At 34.1% G+C, this 23,675-nt stretch overlaps 1 protein-coding gene and 1 long non-coding RNA gene across 5 annotated transcripts in view; one reads left to right on the top strand and one right to left on the bottom strand.

Annotated features, from left to right (window-relative positions):
* The window catches only part of sdk (sidekick cell adhesion molecule), a 272,227-nt gene that overhangs the window by 16,060 nt on the left and 232,492 nt on the right, over nt 1-23,675 (bottom strand). For 3 of the 4 annotated variants that reach the window (XM_074115983.1, XM_074115982.1, XM_074115985.1), the window contains exons 3-9: nt 5,344-5,520; nt 4,517-4,733; nt 3,102-3,278; nt 2,796-3,004; nt 1,395-1,548; nt 976-1,103; nt 35-106 (exon numbers count right to left, since the gene is read on the bottom strand). In XM_074115983.1, the coding sequence (XP_073972084.1) occupies nt 35-106; nt 976-1,103; nt 1,395-1,548; nt 2,796-3,004; nt 3,102-3,278; nt 4,517-4,733; nt 5,344-5,520 (1,134 nt within the window). The remainder of the gene's footprint in view (nt 1-34; nt 107-975; nt 1,104-1,394; nt 1,549-2,795; nt 3,005-3,101; nt 3,279-4,516; nt 4,734-5,343; nt 5,521-23,675) is intronic. The other variant, XM_074115984.1, reaches the window with a different exon arrangement.
* The window catches only part of LOC141448001 (uncharacterized), a 29,951-nt gene continuing 9,938 nt past the window's right edge, over nt 3,663-23,675 (top strand). Inside the window, exon 1 of the long non-coding RNA XR_012454767.1 lies at nt 3,663-3,927. This is a non-coding gene — a long non-coding RNA (uncharacterized lncRNA). The remainder of the gene's footprint in view (nt 3,928-23,675) is intronic.

The following is a 23,675-nucleotide window of genomic DNA, read 5'->3' as shown; positions in this document are numbered from 1 at the left end:
TATTTTAAATCTTGTATTTAAATAAATCTCTTACAATAAGTAGGCCTGTGAAATTGTGAACCACGAAGGCGAAATATATTTTCTTCCCATCGGCGAAATCTCACTTCTGTCAGAAAATGTGGATGTTTTAATTTTGATTTTTTTTTCTTTATTTAAGAAGTTATTAGAAACTTTGAATTAATAAATTCAATTGTTCTTTATTCTTTACATATGTTTCAATAATTGTACTAGTAAGGAGGTAATTGCAATAGTAGTGGCATTAAAAACCCAGCAATTGAGCAAACAAATAAAATACAAGCTTCAGATAACAATTAATCTTGAATAAATTATGTTTTAACGCCTCTAGTTATGAAAATCTTGATGTAACTTCTGGAGAACATCTTAAACCGAACTCATGGCAATTTTTATTGCAGGATGTCGCGGTTGGTACAGCCAATATGTTTGACACGAGGCTATAATGCCTAGTACTAATTTAAACTTCAATAAATTCGATACTAAGAAAATGAGCAGTTAATTATTTGATAATATTGTTGAGCCCGCAGTATTGACTACTATATCTGATATTATTTGCAGCTAATTTTTAAATTAATTGTGGAGTATATGATTTCCACTCATAAAGTTTCTCTTTATCGCAGTCGGCTGTCGCTGTAGAGACAGAACTTTTGAAATTAGAAGTCCAATCCAGTACTCTAACTGATAACATCTGATTAAAAATCAGCTAATTAACTATTAACTAAAGATTAATGCATTATATTGTAAAAATACTTATTTTCTTCGATAAAAAAATCTGAAAGCTTGTATTTTGTTTTACCAAAGCACACTTAAGCAACGACATGACATGAATTTTTCTTTAATAAAGAAACAATTTTTAAAGTTCTTTTAATAACACGTTTACCACAAAAAAAACAACAAAAAAACAAAGAATATTAAAATCACTTAATTAAAAATAATTATTAAATATACAAATATATTTACTTTTAACTTTTAACCAAGTTGCTACAGATTCAGAACCTGCTTCATTTGTCGCTACGCATTGTAACATTCCTGTATCTTCCATTTTGATCTTTTTAATTATTAAGGAACCATCTTCTTCTATTCTATATCTAAAAAATAAATACATTAATAAGTATGTTTATACACTATTTGGAATTAATAAATTTAAAGTATTCCAAAAAAAGCTGAATTAGTTCTATTGGGTGCCTTATGGGAGTACTAGATTCAATCCTCACCCACAATCTGTTACGACATTTAGTACTAATTTTTAAAAGTAATTGGAGTAATATTTCTTAAAAGTGAAGAAATTATGTTCGACTAAAGCTGTAGCATAGACAAAGCTTTAAAAGAGAAAAAAAAAATTAAATTACTAAGAAACTATTTTATAAAATTGAACTCACCTATCTTTCTGCGCAGTCGATAAAACATTATAACCATTTCGATACCAGGTAATATTAGGAACAGGAACACCAATGGCTTCGCAAGGAAGGGTCACCGTAGAACCGTATTCAGTCAGTGTCTCTGGACGCATACTACCAACGAATGATGGGCTTTCTGAAATATGAACAATAAATTTTTAAAAATTTTCAAGGATTTTTTAGTTTAAAATCCATCTGAAAAAAAATTCAAAGTGCACCATCTGAACTGCACCAATGTTTTGCAGACAGAAGACTTGCAAGTCTTTAAATGCTTCTTTTCAGAAGAATTTTCCGATTTATATAAATGATAAATGAAATTATGTGTAACACATCTGAATAAAATACCATTTAACTTAAGTAGCTCTGTTTACAACATAAAAATAGACGCGCACATTGTGTAATAGTTCAATAAGAGGACTGAGCTATCTAGTAGGTTAATTATATGAAACTTGCAGTTTCTTATCTAATAGTTAGTAAAAATAAGTGTCTAACAAATTACGTATGCTAATGACAAATTCGATAACCGAAGATAATATATTCCTAAAATTATTATGAACATTCCGCGTCCTAAACGTGACTGAACGCAAAGAGAACTATGATAAAAACAGCAAGCGACCTTTCTGAACAGGATTAATCGCTTCATTTAATCCATACCTATGTACAGTTTTTCAAACTAGTATTTGCATTGTTAAACCACATATAGAAAATAATAATCTGCCCTTGCACAAAAACAGTACGACCTTAACAGCCCTAAACATTTGGGAAAGAATCCAAATCAAAAAAACTGAGTCATTTCAAAAACAAAAGTACGGAGCAACATTTTCCGAAAATTAATCAATTTAAGCATTAAAAAACTGGCAAAGATAATTAAATGCTAGTGCGATAATCCAAAAGTGATTTAAAAATAAAATCACGCCATTCGGTAATATATCAGTGTACTAGTTTAAAAATAAAGTTGAACTGAGACAGAACTAAGAGATAGAAACTATATCCTCAATAAGGAAATATTTTCACGTCGCGTGTTTTAAACAAAGATTACCAAGTTAGGTAGATTCCATCCTGAAAGAGATTATTTCAGTCAATTACGCATTCATAAAGAGGGTGAGTGTAAGAAGATTATACGTTTTTTCTTTACGATCAATTTTTGCCTGATCGAAATTCTTGAAATTAAGGCAATGGTTTCTTTAATCGAAATTATACTCACGATATGATTACGCGCCCTGATGCCTGGAGTAATATAGGATTTATGCATTGACTAATGCGTGCTAAATAATTGCCCTTACACACCAAGCTATATTCCAAAACTAATCCATTTCACGATTTTCATCTCTAACTATTTTATTCATGAGATAAAATTTAGAAAATAAAGACTTCCTAGCTTACCAAGTACGATAACATTAGCTGTTGCACTAACTGGTGAAAATCCGCCAGTTTTTAAAGCTGCAGTACATGTATACTGTCCAGTATGTGTTAAGTTAGCGCTAACTAAGGAAAGTGTTCTATTCCAAGGGTCGCTAAACGTATAACTAATTCCAGTATTCTCAATGATAATACCATCTTTATACCATATTGTTTCTAATTCATACAATGGCCTGAAAATGTAAACAAAAACAAATTATACTGTGCTGTTAAAGAAAATCAATCAGTAAATTTAGATAACTAAATATTGAGTCCAAAAAAAAAACTTACTTAGCATTAACAATACAATGTAAGTTAGTTTCTAATTGTCCTTTAATAATATGAACATCTTGTGGTGGGACTATTAATTCTGGTGCCACTTCGGGTTCATTATCTTCACCAACAACTCTCAGTCTTATGTACGCACTGTTTTCTTCTTTACCTAGTTGAGTATTTGTGGCTCTCGCCCTATAAAGGAATAAAAAAAAACATTACACAGCACCTGTAGTCAATTGATAAGATAGAAAATCTCTTTTATATATACTAGACCGCGCGATTGATGGCAAGTATAATTTACACTTAGTTAAAACTGTATATAACATAAACTGAACTACAAACAAAAAAGTTTGATAAAACACTTAGAAATGTGCATTTCACTTATGTTTACTTTCTTAGAGAACATGAGTTGTATTTTGGAAAAGCCCGAAACTTGGGATCTTCCATTTATATTCCGAACTCATATCAATTACACCAAAAAACCTATTTCCCTAATTCATTAAATTTGCCAAACAGTTCGTGATGGATTTGCGCTTTTTTGACAGCCCCTGATACGCTGTTGTGCTGCAACTGGTGTGCTGAGAATAGATGGGGAGGTTATAAACAGCTGATTATCAATTGTTTTAATTTTTTGTTTTATTGTACATAAATTTCTTTCAAGAAATTCGTTTACGATTTATAATTAGTTGTTTTATCAGTTCTAATACGATCAAGCAATGCTTATTTTGCAAGTAGGCTTAACCCAAAATGCTCCAGTACTTTACTATTTTTCCAAAAATATAAATGCGAGTCTCGTGCTCCTTTATATTTTCCTGGGTAAAGAAAACTATAAACGGATGATGTAAGTAAATTATTTTGAAATTTTCTAGACCAACCAGTATTTATTAGCATTTCGGAAGAAAGTGGCTTAGCTACTAAACAAAGCTTTTGGTATCCTGGCTAGTGTTATTGTTGATAGCAGCCTATAATAAGTGAACTAGACATGCAATTATGCAACATTCACACAATTTATAATGGACTGTAGAGAGGTAGTTGATCTGTGCTACAATTTTCCTTTTCTTTAGCGTACCGATAAAGGCAGTCTCCAATTCCATTGTATACACCCTATTTACCAACAGTCACTTTCAAGTTTATATTCTATGTATAGCTCGACAAGATATTATGAGACCTTTGACGTATTGCTATAGCTGCCCTTAAGGCTTCTGGCATGAAGATGACAACACTTAGCGCATCTTCTAAGATTTCATAAACTATCTTGTTGAGCTGTATTCAAACACTAAAACTGAGATTCACAATGTAACTTTGGTTTTCTGAAATCTTTTGTGAAATTCATTCATCCTAAATTGGGCATCCTACCCTTTTGTTTAACAATTAAATGGGATAATAGTGCACAAATAAAGACCAATTAATGCCACAAAGTTATTACAAACCTGTAAGCTTTCTGATGCGATGGTTTAGCGGCTAATATAATTAATTGATTTGATGGTGATATAGCGTAATCTCTGTCAAATAACTGTGATCCATCGTCAGCTTGCCACTGTACTAAAGGTGCAGGATGGCTAGATATTGATGGTAAATCTAATATGGCCGCTTCTCCAGGACGAACTTGTACTGTCCTCTCTCGTGTATCATCAAATACTCCCATATCTGAAATACAGAATAAGTAATTAATTAAGCAATACTCCAAAAAAGGCACTGAATCACTAGGCCAATGTTTTTTAAGGGTTGTCAGGAAGAGTTCTTGAAGAAAGATTTTGGACAAGAAGATTTGCTTGTGACTTAAATATTGAGATCTGTACTTGTAGTACCTCTAATTTTGTAGTTACTAGTCGTAAAAAGGGGCATTTACTGTCGATCACTTTTTTTTTTTTAAATGGAGGGATTGGTATTTGGATATTGGTATGTTTGGTTCAAAATCAAAGAAAAATAATTAATTATTAAACATTGTACAGAAAACGTTTTAAAAATGTTTATAGCTGTAACACGTTTTATTGCTTACCATACTATTTCATAATTCTTGGTTTTAAAATTTCTTGTTTTTATTACATAGTTAAATCCCTTAGATTTATTACTCACCACAAAAACTGAGAGAATTGTGGCTGATACATAAAATTTTATTACTAGAGAATTGTAAATAAGATTTGTTAAACAATTTATTGTTAAACTTCTATGGTTGGACATATTTGTTGTTGTTTTTTACTTTTAAATATTTATATTAATTAGAAAATATAAATATTATTGTAGAGAGAACACTTACAGGCTACGGTGATATCTAATTTTTTGCTAAGTATTGCACCAACATCATTCCTAGCCATACATTGGTAGGAGCCACCATCTTCCCTTCTTGTATTTAGAATTCTATGGAAATGTTCAGAAGTGAAATCTGATAGTTCTACACCATCTTTTAACCATTTGTACTGCGGCTGTGGATAACCTGGAACATAAATAAAAAGATGTATAGATAAAATACAGTTTATTTTTTTTTTGGAAATGAAAATCTATAGATTAGTAAATTACACAATAAATTCTGATGAAACTATTTTAGAAAAATCTACACACTCACGACTTTTACCACTACTGAATGAGATGTTGGCTACTCGCTGATTTGGGTACCTTTTGTCGTTTAATCAACCCTTTAACTTAACTTTTAAAACTGGTAAGTTTTTGTTAAGGAAATATTTAACAGTAAATAGGAAATATCCGGTTTAAGTGAATTTTCACCATTAACCCTCCCAACATACCTCATGTTCCCCACCACGGTAGCTCTGAGGAACTACCTCTTACTGGGTTAAGATCCAAAATTGACCGTACAGATTATCTTATATTATGTGTGTTGCAATCATAGGTATTTAATTAAAAATAATAATTGGTTTTGGTATTTTTCGACCGTTGTTGATGGATGATTTTTGGGGAATATCGAGGTGCGGTCATCAATAAATACAACTTTTCTTGCTTTATACCAACGTTTCAGTTAATTTTTACTACCTTCTTCAGGGTATTATAAAAGAAAGTTTGTGAAGTTTAATGTAGAGCTATATCATCATAACTGTTCTTGACCAAAGTTGCTTTAGGTGGCATGTTGACTTGTCTGCAGTCTTGAAACTAATTCTCTAAATTTAATAAACTTTAATAAGACGTTTGTTAATGAGTTAAATAAAATTAATCAAAAATATAAGAAAAGTTTATTAAATTTAGAGATTAAAATGACCATTTTCAAAATTAATCAACAGTTATGATGATATAGCTCTACATTAAACTTCACAAACTTTTTTTATAATACCCTGAAGAAGGTAGTAAAAAATTACCGAAACGTTGGTATAAAGCAAAAAAGTTGTTCTTATTGATGACCGCACCTCGATATTCCCCAAAAATCATCTAAAAATAATAATAATAAGTAGATAATATAAGGGTTTTGAAATTACTTGGTCAACAAATGTATGATGAGTTTAGGTGTAACCTAGCTGTCTAAAGTAATTTCCTACATTTAATGTAACATTTCATACTTCTATTCCTCATATAATAAATGAATTGTGTAAGGTTAAATACTTATTAACTTAAAATGCAATAAAGTGTTGACGATTTTTAATTTTTTTAAATCTAGTTTCAAATATTAATTATTGAGACGACTAATCTGGTTACTAAGATTGGATTCGATCGTACTAATTTCCGGTTTAATTCACTGCAGGCAGCTTATCTAACATTTCTTGTAACTGAAACAGATTCATTTCTTTTCTTGTTTTATACTTTACAAAAAAATAATCTGTTTTAATAAAATAAAAAAAATCAAATATTAAGAAGCCTTTAATTAATTTCCTTTGATTAATTTCAGTTGTACTTTACTATAATCAAAGCCAGTTCCATTGAACGAAATATTTATAAACCCTTTTTAGAGCACAACACCTGTTGCATTTCATTGATAACAGATCTCCTACATCTTAATACTGCGTATCTAGATATAATAGGGATCTCATTCTGTCATTTGGTAACTGACTAATAGCCGAATTAGGGATTAACTAAGCCGAACACTTCTACATTGTTGCTTTTCCCAAATGGCAAACCTACAATAAGAGGTGTGGCTATTAAATAACGAGACTGATGCTGCTACAGAAGAACTATGCATGCGTCAAATCCTAACGACCGACAGCTGTGCAGCGTAAAGCCTTCTCTTTCGATTGCAGCGTCTCATGTGTTTGTAGAGAAATCTGTCTGACCGGAACCGTCATTTCTGTAAGAGGTGTTAGTTTCGTTTTGCCGAAAACATGATGCTACACATGTAGAGCAACGAATTGCCGTGAAATTTCACATGAAACTTGGTACGCTACTGAAACTTATCTTTTATTAAAAGTAATTTATGGCGAATAATGTTTATGTTTGCAAGTTTTTGAATGGTTCAAGCGTTTCCAAGATGGCCGAGAAGACTTCGGAGATGATGACCGCCGGGGTCGCCCTTCCACGTCAACATTACTATCGTGAGGTGCTTGCTCAACTCCGTGAAAGAGTAAGGAAAAAAAACGACCCGATTTGTGGAAGAACAAGTCATGGGTTGGTTCTCCATCAAGACCACGCGCCGGTGCTCACACTGCATTGTCTGTCAAGACGTTTCTAGCCAAGTACAACATCCCAGTTTTTGGCCATCCGCCTTATTCGCCTGACCTGGCCCCATGTGACTTTTTATCTGTTCCCTAAAGTCAAATCTGCGTTAAAAGGAACACGATTTCAGTCCGTTGTAAAGCTGTGAAAGAAAAAGCGGCACGCGTCCATGCAGGAGCTAACAGAAAAAGACTTCCAGCACTGTTTTCGAACAATGGTAAACTCGCATGGAGCGTTGTAGGGATTGGGGAGGGGTGTATATTGAAGGTGGTAATAACTAAATATGTATAAATTTAAAATAAAATGTTTTACAGCAATAGTCTCTATATTTAATAGCACACCTCGTACATCCTCAGCTAGGTCAAACAGATTAGCCGGTGGCTGTTCGGGAGCACTCATGGACCGCATTCGTCCTTGCTCTAATCGACATAGAAGGTGAAACTTTTAAATTTCCTGCACAGGAAGGAATGGTTTAAGGCTAGAAGTTTTCATTCTAAGATGGTATTGAGAATCTGGTGGGACACGAAAGACATATTTTTGGGAAATAAGACCATTATGCAAATGTGAACAACTTCTACGAGGAATTCAAAATATAAAATATAGATTCTTGCACATAACAATGCACGCCTAATTATAAAATTAGCCACGCAGCAAATGCATTAGAAGATCGTCCTCGAATTTTCATTATCATTTCATTATTTATTGGCAGTTATGTACGGGTGAAGTGAAAGAAATAATTTTGTAAAAAAAAAGAGTATGAAAAACAAAAAATGGTTAGTAATGCGTGGTTAATTTATGGGAGATAGTTTCCAGTTTTTTTTCCTCTCAAGTCTGCGGGGACATGGGAACCAAGAAGAAACTGGACTGCATTCTTGGATAGCGAGCAAACCGGCTCTGGGTTCACCAGCGGAGAACGTGCTCATCAAGTTGTTGAGCATTCACTCACTCTTGCAACCATTTCTACAACAGCTAAGTTTGTTCCTCTCTCTGCCACTTACCGTTGGGATTGGATGACCTTCACCAACCTTCATATCTTCACTTCCTTCTACACCATCTAAAGAGTCTTTATTAATTAAGAATTATGCACTAAAATGAATAGTTTAAAAGAAACTCTCGTATATCAGTTGAAGAAGAAGAAATTCGGTACTTCCAAAGGAAAAACTAGTTCTAATTAAAATAGAGCCAGCAGACAAAATTAATCTTTAAAAACAACGAATACTATAACACGTAAACAAATTAAAACTTAAAATTTGTGATTTGCTCTTTAAAGAGGAAATATTACTTACCAATAAAGTAGGCAGATTTAGAGCAGAAATCTGCTAGATGTTAAAGGTAAATGCAGAGAAAGACAAGTTTATGGTAACGATTAGGATAAGGAAGCAATTTGCTGATCTTTCGATGAACTACAATATGTTTAAGCGACGGATTGTAACCTAAGATATGCGGAGCCGGCTTGCGAATGGGAATAGGTGTACCGCTGGCTTAAGGCCTTATTCTAAGAAATAAGAACATCTCCCAAATTAACTGTTTAAAAAAAAAAAAAACATGACTGCGGCCTGCAGTCATGGGTAAAGCTCAGAGTCAGGGTCCAGACTATAGCATCTGATGGTAAGAGGCGAATACTAAGGAACATCTTAGATCCAAAAGTGGAAAGATCGGGTGTACAATGCGCGAAGAAAACTAACGGCTGAAAGAGCTCTTTGATGAGAGAAGTTCTTGATGCTAGAACTAAGACTATTCGGCTCTGCATTGCATGGAGAAAGAGATTGTGGTGCGAGCCGGTTATATGAAGGATATCTCGAGGTTTGTGGTAGATCTCAATGCAGTCGGTTGGACGATGTAGCGGAGGATTTGGGAGTGTGACTATGGTGGAGAAAGACGGTACACCTCCAAAAGTAGGGGAGAGTTATTAAAGGAGGCCAAGGTCCTTCTGCACGGGCCGTCGCGTCACAGAAAGAAGGAAGAAGTATGATTTAGACAAGTAGAGTTCTATTATACAAATTCAATTAGAGTTAAACTCAATATTAAAAATGCAGTAATGTAGTACATAAGTCTCCAGAATTACTTTTACAACGGAATAGTCTCTTAAGTGATTAGTACTAATTTTAATACATTGATCCAACTCCTCACAATTCAATTTAAAGTTCGCTAAAGCTGGCATTTGCTTCTAAATGTTTAGTTGTTTTCAAAATAGGCATGGAATCAATACTTGAAAAAAAATAATCTAACCAAAACCAGTCGAGGATCATGAAAATAAAGCTGAAGTTGAGAAAATTTTTCCATTTTCCCAAGAAAATGAGGGCCCAATATCCTACCTATCTAGTTGGGATAAAATAAATAGTTTATAAATTCTTAGCTATGCTCTCAAATCAATACAATCTTAATAATTCATCCAGAAGTGAATGTGAATCTTGGATGAACTGTGTATTATGGCTAGATAAACGTACTATGTTTCCTAAAGTTTGATTCCATCTTAAATGGAATCGCTTAAACCAATCAATGTGCAATTGATATGGATATTGCGTATAATTCCTGTTCGATAGGTTTACAGTTCAGTGTTTAATATCAAAATATATTAATTACAAGATATTTTTATTTTACCTCCATCCTCCTAAGATCGATAGTTTAATTCGATAAATGTCATTTATTTCAAAACATACTATGCGCAAAATAATAATTCTTCTTTTTATATGCACATCTAAGGCTTATTGTGATAGGTTCACAAAAGTGTGCCCCAGTTTTATACCTAATTATTTATTCCCTTTTGTCCTGCTTAAAGAAGTACTAACGTTATTGGTTGAAAATTTAATTTTTTTTTATTACAGACCTTTCACCTTTTTAATCATTAAATTCAAAAGCCTCCGATCTTTAAATTCTGTTCACTTTCTGGGCTTTGAAAGTTTCCATCAATTTCGCGCATCTGATTTATTAAAATACTAACAAAATATCTCAAACAAATAACAAAAAAAAAGGAAATACTAGCTGAAATAATTTGTTATCCCTTAAGATACCATAATCCGACTGTGATTGGTGCACCTAAAATACTGGATTTCTCCAAAACCTGCTTACCTAATCACGTAGCACAGAACAAATTTGAAAAGTTCTGTGATTTTTCGTTTTTAAGTTATGGTAAGGCACACTCAGGATGATGGAGTGATTTCCAAGAAAGTAGATGAGATAACATTACTTTTAACTTGAAAATTAGTTTGATAATAGTTTTCTCCGATATAGTGTTGAAATATTTATCTAGCTGAATCTAAGTATAAGTTTTCAAATTCAATACAAATTTTACTTTGAATATAATAATGGTAAATATATATTATAATTTTCAAAGACTTCTTTAAAGAAAACTTTTTAAATTTACGTCAGTTACTCTATCCCCATCTAACTCTTTTAAAGTAGGAAAAGTTGAGACTTGTCAAGCTTCAACTACATCCAAATAAGAAGCCTAGAAACTACCTTCGTTTTATTTAACTTTTGAAGTTAAATACATGGTAACTAGCAGCTAGTTCCTGATCCCAAATGGATGGCTGTCAGTCGGCAATGATAAGCCGGAGGTTATAAGTAGGGTGTTGATTAAATGTTGAAATTGGATTACTGTGTACCATCCTTAAATTTTGACTTATAAGAAAACAAAGGTAGAAGGGTCTGGGATTACATGACGGATTAACAGATCAAAAGAAAGAATTAAGGAACGACAACTAGTTGATGAACTCTGAAGAAACGGAAGTTGTGAAATTATAAAAAGTTTTAGAAAATAACATGAAGATTGTAAGTTAATGAGTGAGAAACTAATACGACTAAATGTTTCAACCTGAAGTTATTCCAACTTTTTAAAAAACGGCTCCTTTCCAAGAAGTGAATTCACGAAAAAGCTCAAAGATCGCAGTTTTCAAACATTTCGTTCATCTCCAACCCAAAGTGTGACTCAAGTTTCGCAAAGAAAAGGCTGGGTTCAGGCCGCAGGAATGCTTTATCACCTTTGACCATGGGCGAAAAAAAAATGAGTTAAGTTAGTTTGACTTTAAGAACGCGGAAAAATCGTTTGCTAAGAAAGGTATATGAAGCAAAAATACTCGGAACAGGTCAGGAGAGAAATACCCAGAACAACCAAGGGCTCAAAGGAGCGGACTAGCATTTTTAAAAGCGAAGGCACAGGATATAAAAACACTGGTCCTTGTTTTGCAGAAAGGAGCACCACGTTGCCAAGAAGTTTTCTCGAAGATTATGTCTTTTCTATCTCAGCGAATTCACCACACGTACTACTGATAAAATGCCAAATTTTTAAATATCTCTAATAATCATTTTAACTCATAATTAAAAAACATTACCTAAGTAGAAAACTATGTTTTATATGTAAGTAGTTTCTTGTAAAAGTTGCATGTAATTCGTATGAGTGCTATACTTTAGTTTGTAACACGTACAAGGTTTACACAAGAGTTATGTATCATGTGATGGAAGCTAGCCTTGTCACTGCCTTATATATTATAACTAGAGTAAGTACTGGCGTTCCAGCTAGATCCTTCACGAGGAATTTTCTGTCTCCTATGAACAGGCAACGCTCTCCTTATCTCACTCTGCACTGGCTGTTGTGTCTGAAGTGTAATATATTTCTTTATATTATTTATGTACAAAAACTTGATGACAATGTCTTCTTGTCATCTTATGTATACGTCAAGAAAATAGAAATTACGCAGCAAGAAATATCGCGGGAGGCCCTTCTTCTTCTTTTTTTTTTGTACAATGTTACAATTGTACTAGGAAAGTGAATATGCTGAAGATTTGTACCAGAGAAAACAGTCCAGGCATGAGAAATGTTAATCTCATTTTAAATATTATATTCTATTATATTATATTATTCTGGGACAATTGTCCCCTAAGAATAAATACAGGAACAAATAGAGGCCTTAACAGTTTGGCCTGTGATTAAACAGAAAATATATTGTAAGTATTTACAAAAAGTGAAAATAAAAATAACAGCAGAAATTAAGGAAATAAATTAAAACAATTAGAATTTCGGAGGAAGCTGAATAGAAAGGAGATAACTGAATAGACGGGATTTAAAGATAGATAGGGTAGGAGCATGGCGGACAGATGATGGTAAGGAGTTCCAGAGAGAGGTAGCACGTATTAGGAAGGACTTGTCAAAGGATGAGGTACGGTGAGAGGGAACATAGAGATCAGATGAGCGAGATCTGTGTTACTGGAATGTATCGAGGATTTAAACTTAAGGAGTTGAAAAACATAGGAAGGCCTTTGAGACTGGATGACTTGAAAAAGGAAAGAAGCCAAAAAATATTGGCGGCGATAGATAGGAAAAAGCCACTTCAACTCATCGTAGCAGTGCGAAATGCGAGAGTCTCTGGAAATGCTGAAAATAAATCTTATGAAGCAGTTCATGAGGCGCTTGAGCTTAGCTTCAATATCACCAGAAAGACTGCCATACACTAAACAACCATAGTCGAAATGGGGGAATATAAGAGAGGAAACTAGGAGTTGCCGGGTCTTAATTGGAAAAAGGTGACGGGAACTATTAAACTGCTTAAGGATATGGATGGAACGACGAGGGATTTGGGTATACTACATAAATAAACGTTTTAGTGCAGCATAAAGCATTCATAATTGATTTAACATCACAATCAGATAATCCAGAATCTGGAATCCCATTTAAAATCACTTTATACAGAAATCTTGACCATCCAGAGAAAAGGTATGACATTCTTCGTTCGGTGATGCACGGATGGTTACAAATTTAGGAATAGAAGTTTAGGGAAATAGTTGATAGTTACTCAGTACTAAGTTCCATTTTGTGAGCTGTAGTTATATATATTGCACTAAGATAGATAACGAAGACAATCTATGCCTTTAGAAGGAAGAATATTACAATTTTCATGATTTCTGAAGTAACCACTATTAATTTAACTTTTAAATTCAAGTCTCAAACGAAAACTTTAAAGTTTGGCAAGTAAATATCATTATTACTATTGTACTACTAACAACTAAGGTATAACTTTACACGCTACATACAAGATAGTTTTTCTCAATCCAAAAACAACTATACCTCATCCTCAATGCATTTTGAAGTTAAAATTTTCTTTCTTGAAAAAAACCTGCCGACCTTAAGCACTAACACAGCCCTTCCTAAAGTTCTACTACAACTATTTCTATTTTAAATCACAATTTAGAATTTAGCACTAAATTCTGAGTAACATATATAAAATCTATTTTCATTTTTAGTAAACTTCACTTAGTGTTAACCAAAAATTAACTCTTTCATACAAAATTATTTAAAAAAAAGATGCTGAATCCCAAAATGTTGAATGAACTATCTCCGATTGTTGAATAAAATCTCATCACATATTTAGGTTATGTTTTTTGAAACGTTCCAAAATTTCTCAGGCTAATAATTCCCGCGTGAACTGACTTTTAAGCGCTTGAATCACTTTTTTTTTTACCTCCAAAGAAAGAGTGAACTTTTTTTTTACAACTTACAACACACTGTTAAAGAGTTTATTTAAATGCAAAAGTTTTTGTGAAATTTGACGAAGAACTCCAGGGCTATTTTATTTTTTGAAAGATTGGCAACTATCAATTGTTTACTTTTTCTGTGATAAAACTTGATTTAAAAAAAAACCCTTATTGAAGTTCTATAAAAATGAAATTAAATTGATGTATCAGGAAATTTAAAGCTGAATTTAAAAATATTGTTTAAAATTTAAATAGATGCACTGGGCGCTATCTATATTAGAAACTAAACAAAATACGCGATGTAGCCTAAGGCCGGGATTTTTCGAACAAAATAAGTTCAAAACGGATTTCAGATATAGGATAGCTCAAACAGTGATTCTGGATAACACAATGATTTTGAAGAGCTTTAAAGAAGAAAATCACAAGTTATAAATTAGTTTATTTATTTTATTTTCTTTTATTTTTTTATAGGAACGCATTTAGTGACCTGCTTTTGCAATTTGATTATAGATGTATATAAAAGTCATAAATTTTTTACAACTTTTCATTTAATGACCCTTGCATTCTGCCCAAGCCCTTACTGTTCGCAGTCATAAAAGGGCCATGCCTACCTGTAGTTCAGTTATTCAGTTTATTCTTATGGCGATGCATATTATAGCATTTATTGCTGAGAGTTTTTTATGCATTAAAAAAGAAAAAAACTTTTCGAATCAATGCTGCAATAATGTATTTAACGAGTTATTACTGCTCATTAGAGAAAGTACTGCAATTATGGTAAATTGCATAATAAGATTTTTATCTGAAATTTTATGTATTGAGGTTCTGAGAGCCGGAAAAAAAAAAAATTCTTTTTAGCGAACGGTTAGCGTGAAGTAAACTGATTATCTTTCAAAAAAATTGGGGAACTTTAACTTCTGAATCTCCCCCTTAGTTCGGTCTGGATGTAGCCGTAGGGATGTAGTGTCACAGAATTAGGTAATTCAAAAGTTAGAAATATTAGATGCGAAGGGTTTAAAGGGTTATAGCCAGACTCAGAAAAATAGAAGCTGTCCGCTTGGATAGTATAAGGTAATATGTATAGTATAAGGGACGCCAGACCGTTACATATGCTATGTATTCACTCATATCGCAGCATTTAATCTACTCGTTAGTAGACCCTAATTAGTTAGTGTAATTTACGCTCGTTCCTGAGTTTAGTGTTAAAAGCTGTAATAATGAACTCAACAGGCGCCACGATAGCCGAGCGGTTAAGAGGCGAGACCTGCAAAGCAAATATGCATTGTGGTACTAGGTTCGATTCCCGGTCTTTAGGCCTTGGATTTTATTTACAAGGTTAATTAAAGAAATTTACAGTTAAATATGTTTGCTAGTCACCTCCGTCCACACCTGATTGGTAGTTGGACGTTAAGCCCCGCCTGAAAAAAATAGGCTATTACAGTGGAGTCTCGGTTATCCGTCACCCTTTTAACCGTCTATTCCAATTAACCGTCACTGTCCTCAGTATTTAAAAATGAAAAAAATTCCCAAAATATTATGTCGCAGACATTGTATTCATTAATTTTAATACACAATAGAATGAATTGAATAATGAAAGATACCTGACCTTTAAAGCTTAAGCGTATAAACGTATAAAATATGTATTCCAGTTAATACAAAGTTTTATACACGTTAAACAAAAGAATCTGGAAATTTTCCTGTTTTTCTCCATTATCCGTCTATTCGACTATCCGTCACGTGTTCGGTCCCGGTCATGACGGATAACCGAGACTCCACTGTACTTTACTTTAATGAACTCAACAATGAAATGCATTAACCCAAAAATGGGAACCAAAAACATGTTTAAAAAAAAATGTTTTGGTGGTCCGAACAGAAACAGACTGTTATTCAAAAAGCTGTTCACAGTGCTGCCAATCGTAACATCTCTACGGTGTGGTAGGTAATAAATAAAGGCCAAACAGTTGCGTTTCTTTGTATCACAGATTGTAGGGCCGGAAACTACGTTTGCCGTATATAATGCGCAACAGTGGTAACATTGTGCCAATTCGCAACAAGTGGATGCATGACTTTATACTTTGCTGTGGCACCAGCATAGATCTCTGGAGAAGTGGTTATATAAAAAAGAGTCGTCACCACATTCACATTAAGATAAAATATGAATAGAATGAAAATAAATTTTACGCCTTGAAAAATAATAAAGTGGAAAAAATAAAGTTTTAACTGTTTTAAAAGTGGAGTAAGCTTTAAAAAAAATTGGAGCAGTCCAAGCAGGTCATTTCCTGTAGCGAAGAATAATTTCACATCTCTACAAAAAAAAAATAATAATAATAAAAATAAAGGGGTGTAAAATGAGAGAGAGAGAGTAAGTTGAAGGGTATGGGGGGGTAAGCTGGCCGAACGAACGAAAGGAAAACGTAAGGCATGCCGACTATGGAGGAAGTAGGAGGCTGAGAGATGGTTAGTGTTCAGCAATATGCCCAGAGCTCCTGCAACTGCTGGAATCATTTATAAGAGAGAAAGGAAAGAGGCTACCTCTCTCTCACTTGCCGAGGGAACAGTCGTGGCGAGCTCTACTGCCTCAATGCTGTACTTCCTTTTTCTAGTTTGCACCCAGAATTGCACAAATACACCTGAGCTTAACATTATTTAAAGGCTATTATATTTTCCATCACTTATATTTAATTCATTAGAAATGGTAATTCAACTTGCAAATGCAAACATTCGTTGTGTTAATTATTTTTTAAAAATTCTTAAAATTAATGTTTAATTACATAAGTTGAGATTGACTTCCCATTCGGCATTCAATTTTTTTTGTATTCCATAGCTCCAACCTTATATTTCGGTATTAAACGATTCTAGGCTATTCTAGGGCGCAATGTCGGTTATCTACGTTGTCTGGGCCAAAGTAGATAGCCTATTGGGTGATCTTTTGGCTTCACATTCAGGTATTAAGTCTTACTGAACTGGCCCTACAGGACCTTCTTCAGCCTTTGTAGTTTTGGAGCTAGAAATTTAACTTAAGGAAGGCCAGTCTACGGCGTACCAGTCCATCGTACTAGCTTCTTGTCGAGGTCACACTGGTAACTGGCACCAGCTATTAATTTGGCCTGATACCTCATTCCCCTCAAGTCCCCTATGACGTTATTTACCACTTATTATACATATTGGATTAATTTAATTGATAATTCATTGAAGACTTCTCAAAAGATATGAGAGGATCTAAAACTATTTTCCAAGTTGAAATGAAACAAATTAGAAAATTTTTCGCACACTTTCCGAGGCAGAGAACTTTAATCGAACAATGGAATACAATCTGGAACTATAATTGCTACGAATCTGATAACTTTCTAATTTAAGTGACCAACCAAGCCTTCTGGGTTTAACCCAACTCATGCAATAATGTACTTAAAAACATTTTTATAAACTAGTATTTAATTCTTATAACATATTCTTAAGACATTTCAGTCAAAACTCCTCCGACAGATAGCTGACGCTCCTTTCTACGTGACTAACCTCACTCTTCAACAACGACCTCAACATTCCCTTCATAGACCAACTCGCTAAGACTAAATACCAAAAATTCCATACTACTCTCTCGAATAGCTCTAATCCTCTTTTACTGTCTGTCGCTTTCTCTGACATCCCTAACAATCCTCGCCGACTGAATCGCCAATGGCCCCGCGACTTCCTGGTAGGCTGAAGACCTAAATTATTACTCTCCTCTCTCCTCCTCGTAACTCCTTCTCCTCACATTCTCCTCTCTCCTATAGAGAGTACTACCGCTTGGTAGCTTCTCTCCTCCCGCACCAGTTCATCATAGTCTTCATATTTACTTATTGTATACTGAATACAGATTGTAAATTACAAAATAAAAAAAAAATTCTTATAAAAGTTTACAAACATACAATTAACTGCATTGAATTATTTTGCCATTAATAGATTCTCAAATAATTGTTCAATTATATCGTCTTATTCATTATTTACAATAAATAACAAATGACCTCGCCGCAAAATAGAGCAAAAAAGGTAGATTCCTAAAAATTCAGCACTAAATACAGAAAAAAACACACAAAAATGGCTACCAAATTCTTTTACGTAAGAGTCGTTCAGTTTTTAATTCAAGAAAAAGCCGCCTGCATAGTGCTGCTAAAAGTTATTGCGTGTACTAAATTACAATTGTCCAACAGGCGGTTTATCTTATAAAACCGCATATTTTTATATTCTTTAACAGCGTAACCGTGTCGCCGCTGAACGACACAAATCAATAATTACTTACTTTAAATTAATAATTATTCTAAAACAAATTATTCTGGTTATATTTATCAAAATTAAAAACTTTTCATAAACAATTACTGTCAGGAATACTAATTAATAAAATATAAAAAAAATCCAAAGAAATGCATTGGAATGCTTTGCATTCATGGGCGAGCGAAGCATCAATATTTCATTTAAAGAATTCTTGACCACAAAAAGGAACAAAAAAAAGAAATATCTCACCAATCAGGAAGACATGATTGATTATAATTAAGAAAAAAAAGTATGATTAATGGAATCAATATCTGTATATTGACCTGAATTGGGGGAGAGCACATCTCTGGTATCTTATTCAAGTGCATCATTATCTTAATGGAGGTTAACTAAGAGCACATAGACATGTACAGACATGTCAGAACAATGGGTTAATAGGCAGGCTTTTTTTTTTAATTTACACAATTAATTTATACATGACATAACTGTATAATAGTTTATGGGCGTCTAATTAAATAAATTAAAAAGAATAATGGACTGTGTTTGATTAGGAAATATAGTTTTAGTGACTTCATTAATAGTTTTATGATATCGGATGACGGAAGCCATATTATTGATCTAATCTCTCTCTCCCTAGACATGTGTTTGTAGGTATGTTATGAGTTTAATTGGTCGGAAATACCATAAATTCTGCCAATCATGAATCTTTAGTTGAGTTCTCCAGATTTCTCGTGAAAAAAATGTTGAAACATTTATTCTTCATATAAATGACGTAATAATTTTATTGGTAACAGTTTTCTGAGTTCAAACTGAATAACGCTATAGTGTCGTGGCTATACTCTGTCGTTAAATGGCAACTAAGCTGTGTGTTAATCCTGGCATACGCAGATGACGTCGACATAATCGGGAGATCTCTCGAGAGGGGTGAAAGAAGCATTCTTATGTTTAGATGAAGCTGCAAAGAAATTAGGCCTAGTTGTCAACCAAGCCAAGACCAAGTATATGCAGACTGGAGGAGATGGTACAGACAGTGGTGGCACCGATATAACGGTGGGTTCCTATAAATTCGAGAGGGTTGACAACTTGAAATACCTCGGATCCGTGGTTACACTCAAGGGAATGAAATATCAGCAGAGATTAAAAGTAGAACAATAAGCGCGAATCGATGCTACTTTTGGACTTACCAAGCAGATGAAAAGCAAGCTGATAGCTGTAGGAAGACTATCATCCTCTACAAGTCACTAATTCGCCCAGTTATAAACTTATGGTTCGGAAACGTGGGGCTTTTTCTAAAACAGATGGAAAAAGACCTCCTGATTTTTTAGAGAAAGATTTTAAGAAGAATATTTGGACCAATTCGGGATGGCCCGACTTGGTGAAAACGCACTAAAACGGAAATCTACTCACTATACAAAGAACTGGACATCATTAATGTGATAAGGATGGGCAGACTAAGATGTGAGCGGGACATGTGGCTAGATTGTGTGATGATGACGTGCCGAAGAGGCTTATGCTAGTGGTACTACACGGTGGTAGGAAGAGAGGCAGGCCAAACGTTGGCTGGACGGAGTGAAGTAGGGATGCGTAAGTAACTGGAAAATGGCTGCCCAAAATCAGGAAAACTGACGGAAGCATTTGACGGAGGCCAAGGTTCGCTAGACGGACTGTCGCGCCAAATAAGAAGAAGAAGAAGAAGAAGCTGTGTGTTAATTAATATTGACTGTAGTCTTATTGATTGTAATGGCAAATAATTATTTTTTCAAGGAAATATTTTGAGCAGGCTAATCTACGTCATTGCTTTTTCTTTCAAGCCTTGTTCTTCAACAAATTCTAGGATGCAGAAAAGTTTCTAGGATGATACAAATGGGAATAACCAGTTTGTTTAAAACCTAGCCTGAACAAATCACCACATTCCGGCCAGGAATCAAAATACTTTATTCCCAGCTTCTTCAGGAAGTCTTCTGAGTCTTCTACAATGTTCCTTGGAGGAGGAAAAACCTCCCTCACTTGCATTCATTCCGACCTGTAGATTCTTAACAGAACTTTATATATGCGACAACCCCTATAAAGATCCACGCAGCAGCTGTCACAACTATTTTAAAATAAACTTTTTCTTCACCACCTTCAATCGTGGTGAAACAAGTTTTCAAGATTGGATAGTACAGCCTGAGGGGTTGCCATTTTTAAGAAAAAGGGCATATCTACTTTCAATAGAGAGATAATTTTGACAATGTAAAAATAAAAATAAAAAAATTAAAACTAAAAAAATAAACTTCAAAGAGTTAGTTAAACAAGGAAGAAATGGCGACACAAAAGGGAAAGAGAACAAAGATGAATGAGAAATTTCTTTTCTTTATAAATCTCTTCTATCTTGAATATTATCTGTTTCCTTCTGGTTGATCAATATAAAGAAATATATCTAAGTATATATTTATAAAAGTTGGCGCATGAAACACTGACTCCGGACAGACAGACAAAAACACAAATTTGTATTAATATTGTGCAGTAATGTGTAGAAGTTAGTTGAGATACCCGAGACCCATTCGACGACATCGTGCTCACTTACAATCCAACCCCGCCCACAAATGTAACCTCTTGCACTCATATTAGCATATAATAACCATATTCTCTATATTGCTGGCTTTTGTGATACAAATGTGTTATCTATCTGCTTAAATATTGTACAGCCCCTTCAACAACCCCATACTCTTTTACCAACATTCCAGATTATCCCATTTATTTAATAGTGTTAACTGAGTGGCATATTTCTTGTCTAATAATTTGATTACTATTTTGTTTCCGTTTTGTGGTCTCCTGAGTTCGAAAAAAGAAAACGTTCATTTAATTAAATTAGTTACAATAATGAAACAAAAAAATATCATCAGCAGATTAGCTCATTTTAATATATTAAATTCAAATATTAATTAAACCCTGGACCTTAATAGAATTGTAAAAACATTATAACCTGCTTTTTAGGGTTGAACAATTTAATCCTCCTAGATACGCGACCTGTTTCTAAAATGAACACTATTTAACCAAAACCTGAAGGTCTGGTGTCACGTCAGAGGCAAAGTGCGATTGTTATTAAACGGGCCTTACTTATCTTCCATTTCGGTAACTCGTCGAATTAAAAGAAACTTTGTTTATTCGATTCACGTCAAAACATCTGATGAGAATCACTATTTCTTTAAGGAAAAACCAATGTAGATTATCCATTGTCAGGCCCAACTCATGTGTCAACTCAGTTTGTAGTAGCCGTTCAAGAAGCCTGCAACATTCTAAATGAATTGACAGTTTTCTTGAAGTAAACAAAATAAAATGAAAGTACAGAAACGGCTTTATTTTCAGACGGGCTTTACATCCAAAACTACCAAATTAGGTGTCGTGGACGGAGGCGACTAGCAAACATACTTTACAATAAATTTCTCACATTAACCATTGGGAACACAGACTAGTAAGGCAATACATCTTAGCTTTGCGGGTCTAGCCTATAACCGCCCAGATATCGTGGTGCTTTATTGGAGTAACTTTTCTTTTAAAGGAGGGAAGGGATTAGCTCAGTGGTTTGCGTACTGGATCCTCACGCATACGAGGTCTGTAAATAAAGTAATGAGATTGATTTTTTTTGTTCAAAAATAATTACAATTCTATATTGTCACCTTCAAAATAACTTCCTTCTGAAGCTACACAGCGCTGGAGACGTTTCTTCCACTCCTCATAGCAGTGCTCGAACTCCGATACTGGAATAGCCTTCAGCTGGTCGGTTACAGCCGTTTGAATGTTTTCGACAGTCCCAAAATGAGTTCCCTTGAGGTGATTTTTCAACTTCGGGAAGAGAAAAAAAGTCACAAGTACTCAAGTCAGGCGAATAAGGAGGCTGAGGAGCCACAGGAATGCTGATTTGTTTTTTCGATAACCACGGAATCGTCCACAAAGAGTTTCTACCTCAAGGTCAAACGGTCAATCAACACTTTTACCGAGAGGTTCTTGAAAAACTTCGAAAAAGGGTCATTCGTGTGAGACCAAACATCAAGAACAAGTGGGTGTTGCATCACGATAATGCTCGCTTGTCACACAGCTATTTCAATAAACCAGAGTTTTTGGCCTGTAAAAAAACATTCCTGTGGCTCCTCAGCCTCCTTATTCGCCTGACTTGAGTACTTGTGACTTTTTTTCTCTTCCCGAAGTTGAAAAATCACCTCAAGAGAACTCATTTTGGGACAGTCGAAAACATTCAAACGGCTGTAAGCGACCAGCTGAAGGCTATTCCAGTATCGGAGTTCGAGCACTGCTATGAGGAGTGGAAGAAACGTCTCCAGCGCTGTGTGGCTTCAGAAGGAAATTATTTTGAAGGTGACAATATAGAATTGTAATTCTTTTTGAATAATTTTTTTTTAAAAAATCATTCTCATTACTTAATTTACAGACCTCGTACATTCCGGGTTCGAATCCAGCTGCTAGCTGGATTTTCTTTTCCTAAAAACTACTTACAGCTCACTGTCCAGCGATGGACAATGTTGTCTACAACTTCAGGCGCCAATGACCACATATATTAGCGCGCCTTAAATTAAATAACTTTTTAAAAATAAACTTTTACGTCTGCTTCCGGTTTGATCTAAAATTCTGATGAAGCGAATCAAAAAATACGATTAGTTGTTAGTAAAGACATGATAAACGAGAAGGAGGCAACAAGAGGACGACTCCAAGAAGAAGAAGAGGAAGAAGAGGAAGTAATGTTTATGCAGAATGAGATGTCTGTTATGGAGAGAAGAAAAATGGCGCCATTTTTTTTGAACCCAGTCTTTTATTTATGAAGAAATGCTGAAGAACATCACCAGGTAAGGAACTTAATTATTTTGCAAGACTCACCTTTGTATTCTTATTGTTTTTTTTTTATTTCATCACTCTAGCAGAAATACCTAATGGTGGTGGCTAGACCAATTCTGTGGTCTCTCTCTCCAGGATATTGCAATTAAAAATTCCACACTTTAATTAAAAAGAAAGTGAGGGCAGAAGGCATTGCTTGCCAGGCTACACAAACCCTACTTATTGCATACTATACAATGCTATTATTGTACTCTTACAGGTTATAGCTACAGGAATTTTGTACCAGGGGGGTCGAAGTCGATATATAACTTTCATCGGAGCTGGTTGAAAAATAATTTCAAATATGGTAGCTATCAAATGCAACCATATAATGGTATTTCAATTTTCGCACCTAAAGAACTACAGTTTTTTTTCAATACATTTATTTGAAATGTACAACTTGAGAAAGATTGCCTTCAA

Source organism: Rhodnius prolixus, unplaced genomic scaffold, assembly GCF_049639745.1.
Source record: "Rhodnius prolixus isolate KJV_2025 unplaced genomic scaffold, Rpr scaffold_13, whole genome shotgun sequence".
In the NCBI taxonomy this organism is placed as follows: domain Eukaryota; kingdom Metazoa; phylum Arthropoda; class Insecta; order Hemiptera; family Reduviidae; genus Rhodnius; species Rhodnius prolixus.
The sequence above is the reverse complement of the archived record's forward strand: the minus strand, read 5'-3'. Positions and strand labels throughout refer to the sequence as shown.